Below are 7,567 nucleotides of genomic sequence, written 5' to 3'. Positions count from 1 at the left end.
TTGTGCCTATACGCTGACGATAGCGCCTTCCTAGCGAATGGCCGAACCCCCACGGCCTACAGGTCGCGACTACAACAAGGAGTTACCACCTTTGTCTCGTATCTCACCAGCTGGAAGATCAAGGTGAACGAGACGAAAACTCAAGTGATCCTTTTCCGGCACCGCCAGTCGCCGAAACTGCTACCTCCTCCGGACTGCGTGATCAAAATCAACGGTACCCCCGTGGATTGGTCAAACGAGGTCGGTTACCTTGGAGTAACTTTTGACAACAAAAGGCTCTACAGGACACACACCGACAACCTAAGAAACCGCTGCGCCGGACTGATTAAATCGTTGTACCCCCTGATCAACCGGCGGTCTCGACTAACGCAAAAGAACAAGTTGGCAATTCTCAAAGCGATCATCATTCCAGTTGTGAACTACGCGATGCCGGTATGGGGTACCTGCGCCAAGTGTCACATACAGAAGCTACAAGTGGTCCAAAATCGATTGCTAAGAACAATTCTCAACGCACCGTTCGACTCAAGAATAAGTGACCTTCACCGCGCCACGGGGTGCAAAACTGTAGCAGCGAGGATCGAAGAGGCGATCGAGAACTTAATTGAGAACGCGAACTCCTCGGAATATCCGCTCATCCGAGCGCTGGTAAACTAGGTTATACAATTTTAGGTTAAGTAGGTTATCAAATTAAAAGAAACTAGATGCTCTGTATCATCAAATGAAAACCTCAAAATCACTAAGAATTATCAAATGTGTGTCACTGATACAAATCAAAATTGGAAAAAAGGCTGAAAAGAAAATTGTTTCTAAATCTCTTAAATAACTATACATGTACAAAAAGTAAAAGAATTGAATAAAAATGAATTTGGAAAAAAAAAATCAATCAGTATCAGTATCTATTAAACCTCCGACACGAACGGAACAAAGTAAAGTGTTTTTTTTAACATAACCGAAGTGAGCCGAAAGGTGAACGAGTCCGGTGGAAGCAAGCGAGAGTTCGGCTTTAGGCCGTGGTCCTTCGAAGCAGAAGTGGTGGCTGGTGACCGTGTCGAGCGCGGTTGTCGGCATCGAGCGACTGGTAGCTGCCACTAGTGCAGCTGGAAGCATTCCCATCATCGGCTGGACGCAGCGAACGGAATTTCACATCGTCGGGTGGTGGCCTTGACGAGCACGGTCGTCGGCATCGGGCAACGAGCGCAGCTGTCAACAGCGAGTCGGAGGCCCTGGTAAGTCGTTGCTGCTGAATGTTCAGGTGAGTGAAGCGAACCTACCTCCATTGAGTTGTGTACCCAACAGAGCCAAATGGGTAAATATATTAGAAACTTGTATTTTTTTTTCTCAAATTCTTTCGGCTAAGAGTCTGCTGAAGCTGAGCACTTGGGTGTCTTAACCTTACTAAGACTTCCAACTTGTTTTAGTTTCAGTGCTACGTAACGTAGTTTATCAAAACCTTTATGAGAAAACGATACATACATATAAAAAGTCACTCTAAATTTGCAAAATATCACGTATGTTATAGGAATACGTGCTGGTGGGTCGCGAAATTCTTCAAAAAACAAAAGTGGGTCGCATGCTGGAAAAGTTTGAGAAACCCTGCTCTGGGAGTTCTCACGGGAATTGTTGTGGGGATTCCTCCAGGAGTTCCTCTGGGAATTCCTAGAATCACCCAAAATTTTCCGATACCGGCGATTTCCTCCAGAATCTTTACGTTCGCTAATCTTAAAATACCTATCGGACTACCCGATTGATCCCGGAATTATTCCTACATCTGCAGGAACTAGTTGCTTCTTTCCATATTCCCTAACTACATCAGGAAATGCATGCTTTTACGCGCTATCCCTCGGCTTCTTCTGGCCTTCTGGTTTCATCATATTTCTAATCGCCCATTTCCGATTTTTTTTAGGAAACTTCAGTCAGTTCTTCTCGTCTAGAATCACGAACCACCTCCATGAGTGCTTTTGAGTTTGTTATTGATAATAAGTAAAGCCGATGCCAATATTTAATTTGTATTATGTCAACTCCCCCCTCCACAGGCGCTTTACGATTCTGGAATTTGATGAAAATTTCGTAGTTCTTTTCAGCGAACAGCTGCGAATCGACGACAAACAACCGTGTTGGAAACAAACTGGACTGTCAAAAAGGATGTGGAACAGGCAAAAATCTATTCCAAATCGAGACAAAATTGAAACAAAATTTATGTCAGTTCCAATAGATCAGAAAACTAGTAGGTATATTTTTTTAAACAAAATTCACAACACCGATGCACGCTAAAAATTTGGAATTTTTTTGACACGCGATCTTTTTTTTTTTTTTTCAAATTTTGATGTAAAAAAAAATCACCATGTTTGTAGTTGGATGTAGAATTTTTAGTACAATCGATCATAGGAGAACAAAATTACAGCACGTCGAAGTTTGCCATATTGTATGGAAATCGACTTTCACTGAACATAGGTACCTATGGTAACTATGTATCCAGTCAGGTCTATAATAATGCATGAAACATGCTATATGCATTTTTAATTCGATGCTAGGTAGATCCACATGGGCACAGGGTATAATAAAGCCGTCTACAGAGGCACGTTAGAACATTATATGCTCGCTGGTAGGTATAGTTGCTAGACATGTAGAGTTATGGTTGCGATTAACGTTTCCATTCTTCTGGGCCTATGATTCAGTAAGTTTGCTATGGATAAGACAATTACAAAAGTTGCCCTCACAATTCCGTATTTCTGATATCTCTTCGCTCTTTGACTTAAGAAATACCACCATAAATCACGCAGCTACCATTTATGTGTCAATGCTCCTCTCCTTGCTCCCACCCTAGGCACTTACGAGACTGTGTAGTGCTCTGATAATGGGCTTTATTTCAAATCATTTTGATGTATTGTCCTGGTAAATTACATAATTTCAAAGCGTCCGCTTTGTTTTCCGGTAGCATGAGAGTACGATGTAATAAGATTTATGAACGAAATCGTTTCAAAAGGGCATAATTGAGACGACTTCAAATAGACAGGTAAAATATAAGGAAAGAATTCAAAACTCCTCGCTTGATTCTTGAGAGGCTCAAACATCTGAAAGAGCATCCAGTTATCAACATGACCGGGGGGTCATTCCATCCTTGAAATTATTTGGGGTGGCATCAAATAGGGTAAATGTACCAATTGTGGTGCTATTAGTAGCTCCTTGTAGTAAAATAATTTAACAAAATTGATAAAACCACAAAATAAAAAGTCTGAAAACGTTAATCGGTAGTTTTTCACTTAAATTTGCTCGGAAAAATATGAAAACCATTATTTATTTCAGTTTTTTTTTCTAATATATCACTTGCACCAACTATTGGTACACGGTTCCTATTATGGAGGTAAAATTTAACATTGGTTCTTATAGTGGCGCATCCCTTTGAATTCTTATGGGACCCACCACTATATTAACACTACCACCACTATAGGTTCAAAGGACCAAAAAAATTAAGGAAAAAAATGTTTAAAATAGGTTTTTCGGCAAATCCTGAACACAAAACTGAATTGAGGTTATTAATAAGGTACGATACATCTATTAAAAATGTCATTTGCAAGCTTTTTGGTCGAAATAGTGCTAAATTGGCACTACCACCACTATTGGTACTACCTCCACTAAGGGAGCTTTTACCCTACTCAACACAGAGGTACAGTTTAAAAACGAATAATTGTACAGTGTTTAGAGTACGTTGCCATCCTCAGATTCATGAAAGCATAATGTGGGCGCTTGTAGAACTACAGCAATACAGAGGGTATTTTTGCACAAAAAATCAATGATAATGTTTTTTCCGTATTCAAGCATGTTTTCTGATTTGTTACCCATAAGTGGTCGAAATAACCACAGTGCTGTTCTATCGAAAAGAAACCAAGGTAGAATCAATTGGTACCTACCTAACAATATTCACATCTCTAACTGCACTAAGAAATACAACAAAATGTACCTGGTAGATGAATCGGTTGAGCTACCCAAAACCCCTCCTCATACTTAGCATATTGGTACATATGTACAAACAATGAGTTACCTGTTTCTGATATAAAATGCAAACAGAGTCGACAATAGCCACCCAAGCAAGTAAAGTGTTTGATCTAAGCATACTTCAGCAATTTATCAGTCAACCATGGATTCCGGAATCGTTCACCGTTCTCGCAGTTCTCAGACAGCGGAAGTTTGCCGGCTATGTCTGAAGAAGAACCATCTCGTGGATATCGGCACAAATCAGCATTTGCGAATGCAACTGATGCAGTGTTTTCCCCATCAACCACCAGAAGACAACGAACTGCCGAGATTTGTGTGCACCGAGTGCTGCGAACAAATCAACATCACGTACCAGTTTTTCATAAAGCCTGGAACACATAGCGTCCGTTCCGTCGAGGTTTGCGTTTTTTTGACAGTTTTCCCATGGGAAATGTGTCAAACTACTGTCACGCACACGCAAACGTATGCATTGTGTGGGGCACTTAAGGACCCGCCGGTCGGAGTTGCTGTTACGGACCTTTGTTTACATGGGAGGAGATTTCCCTAGCGCAGAGATGTTGGAACCGGAACGGCGCCACACCGAGAAGCGGTCGGCATCACCGAAGAAGGAGTGCCACAATGAAAACCTCCCTTCGAAGAAGAGACGATCATCGGAGGGCTCTTCGAAGGAGGAGAGGAGTGAGAAAAAATCATCAAAGCACAGGGAAGAGAAGGAGCAGCGAGAATCACCGAAACACAAGGAAGAAGGCGGACAGAAGCAACCGAAACACATCGCACAGGAAAAGGACTCATCCAGGCACAAGCATAAGAGGGATCGACCATCGGTATCGGAGCGCAGGGACCAAGAAAAACAAAACGAGAGGAAAAGATCTTCTGCGGGTATGAACGAAGCTGACCTGAAGCGGTACCAGCTGTCCGATGAATATTTGTTTGGCGAGAAAATAGAGCTAGAGCCCACCGGGAAGAAAAATGACCAATCCGGAAAATTTCAGAAAGAGGTACGGATGAAACTCTCGCGAGTGATTTGAAACAAATGTTTTTCAAAATGTAATGTGCTTATTAAATACAGTGAAATGATTGATAAAACAATAAACATGTTTATTTATTTATTTATTTATTTGTCTAATCAACAGGCTCCATATAAGCCCCAATGATGTTTCTTAAATCTAAAGTCTAATATTACATACCTAAGGAATCACAGTCAAATATAAAACTTAAATATAAACAATAAAAAGACTTCACTAACAGTTAAACAAAAAATACATAAAAACTAAGTTGGCCTTGAAAAAAACGAACTAAATCTTCGGCGAAGGATTTGACGAGAAACATTAAAGTCGAACAATGAGCAAACTCTGTTAAAATTACGCTGTAACCCATTTACACTCCCAAACATGCTGTAGTTCGTTCGGTTCAACGGTGGCCGCATCATATAGTTGTTGCGAAGAGCACGAGGTTGAACATTGATGTCGATTTGTCCCAGAATAGGGGGACAGTCAATATGTCCCTGCAGAATATCTGAGATCAACAGAGCCCTAGCTGTATCTCTGCGGGACGATAATGGTTCAAGGTGGATCAGTTGACAACGGCTCTCGTAACTTGGCAAACGATATGGATTAGACCAAGGCAAACGCCGAAGAGCGTATCTCAAAAAGCGTCGTTGAACAGATTCGATCCTTTCGACGCCGTTACTGTAGAACGGGTTCCAAACAACCGAACAATACTCTAGTATGGAGCGGGATAGGGCACAGTACAAGGATTTTAGGCAAAAGATATCCGTGAATTCCCTGGCTGATCGGAATATGAAGCCCAGAATACTGGAGGCTTTCCCGACAGCGTAGCTAATATGCTGTTTAAAAGAGAGCTGCTGGTCCAAAACTACACCAAGATCTTTAATTTGGCTGACGCGTTCAATTCTGGTGCCTGACAAACTATAATCAAACAGTATAGAACGTTTTTTGTTGGAAAACGAAATCACCGAGCACTTGGACGGGTTAACTTCCATTCGGTTTAGTGCACACCATTCAGCAAACGCATTCAACTGACGTTGGAGAAAGTAGCAGTCTTCAATCGATTGAATACGAAGGTATAGTTTGAGATCATCCGCATAAGATAATCGTGGACCTTTGATCACCAAGTTCACGTCATTAAAATAGATCAAAAAAATCAGGGGTCCCAAGTGGCTGCCCTGTGGGATACCGGACGTGGCGGCAAACAAAACGGACTGACAATCACCTATAACGACGGACAGACGGCGACCAGTGAGGTATGATCGAAACCATTGCAGGAGAGTTCCGTGTATCCCCAGCCGATCGAGCTTAGCTACAGCAATACGATGGTTCAGTTTATCAAAGGCTGCAGTCAAGTCAGTGTAAATGGCGTCGGTTTGAACGCGCTTCGACATTCTCTCGGTGATATAGGAGGTAAGGCATAGCAGATTAGTGGCCGTTGAACGGCCCGGCATGAATCCATGCTGGTCGATGCTGATGTACGATTTGCAGTGAGTGAACAGCGGGTCCATGATGACGATTTCGAACAACTTTGCGATGGCACAGAGCGAAGTAATACCGCGATAGTTACCAACTTCTTGCCTGTTTCCCTTTTTGTGGACTGGGAACATGTGTGCTAACTTCCAGAAGGACGGAAATAAGCCAGTTGTCACGGAGAGTCGAAATACGTGAAGTAATGGTAACAATAGGCAGTTGATTTGGGCTTTGAGAAATACAGATGGAATTCCATCGGGTCCCGGATTGTGCGACGTCTTGAGCTTCAGGGAAGCCCTTTCGATCATGTTCTCATCGATGTCTACGCTGCTCAGAGATTGCCCAGAGTGTGGAACTGTGCTAGCGGCGAGTGCAACGTTGTTTTCATCCAATTCCTCATCAGTGAAGACACTAGCAAATTTATCAGCAAAGAGATTGCATATGTCTTGCGGGGAGGAGGCGACAACTCCATTGAGCCCCATAGACGATGGCAAACCGCATTCGTGGCGCTGTTCGTTCACGAATTTCCAAAATTGTTTCGGATGAGATTTCAGCTTCCTCTGCATGCCACGCTGATAACGACGAAAGCATCGCTTCGCAACTCTCTTATATTCGTAATTGATCCTCACATAGTGACTCCGAAGTAACAGTGTGCGGTGTCTGGTGAATTTCCTCAAGGCAGCTCTCTTTTCAGACTTCAGCAAACGGAGTTCGCTTGTTTCCCAAGCAGGACGTGATGAGTTACGATGTAGCTTCTTAGGAACGTGTCTATCAATAACGTATGCCAGCACATTGGACAAAGTTTGGGCAGCAGCCTCAATGTCCTCGGTATCAAGGATATCTCCCCAGTCAAGGCTGGATAACAGTTCGGTGATACTACGATGATCGGCCTTGCGGAAATCGTAGGAAACGGCTATCGGTGAAATGACAAATTCCAGAGGCAACTTAGCGTCGATTGTAAGCAGCAAAGGGGGATGATGGAGTGTTAATTTCACTAGAGGAGCAGGTGCTTCGCATATGAGCGGTGCGGTGTCCTGCGCACTGACGAAGCAGAGGTCTAAGCTACGGTTGTTCTGATTTGTAACGTGGTTGAT

The 7,567-nt window shown here is 42.8% G+C and overlaps 1 protein-coding gene across 1 annotated transcript; it reads left to right on the top strand.

Moving 5' to 3' along the window:
• The first annotated feature begins 4,547 nt into the window (after window positions 1-4,547).
• LOC115267538 (uncharacterized) lies at window positions 4,548-5,021 on the top strand. The gene has a single exon (XM_029874623.1). It carries the CDS (start codon window positions 4,548-4,550, stop codon window positions 5,019-5,021), a length of 474 nt encoding a protein of 157 aa, XP_029730483.1.
• Window positions 5,022-7,567: the final 2,546 nt, after the last annotated feature.

Source organism: Aedes albopictus, chromosome 3 (genome assembly GCF_035046485.1).
Source record: "Aedes albopictus strain Foshan chromosome 3, AalbF5, whole genome shotgun sequence".
NCBI classification, from domain to species: Eukaryota; Metazoa; Arthropoda; class Insecta; order Diptera; family Culicidae; genus Aedes; species Aedes albopictus.
Note: the sequence above shows the minus strand (reverse complement) of the source record. Positions and strands in the feature narration are given on the sequence as shown.

Coding starts and splice junctions, on each gene's coding strand:
- LOC115267538 (XM_029874623.1), top strand. CDS start 4,548: ATGTTGGAACCGGAACGGCGCCACACCGAGAAGCGGTCGGCATCACCG.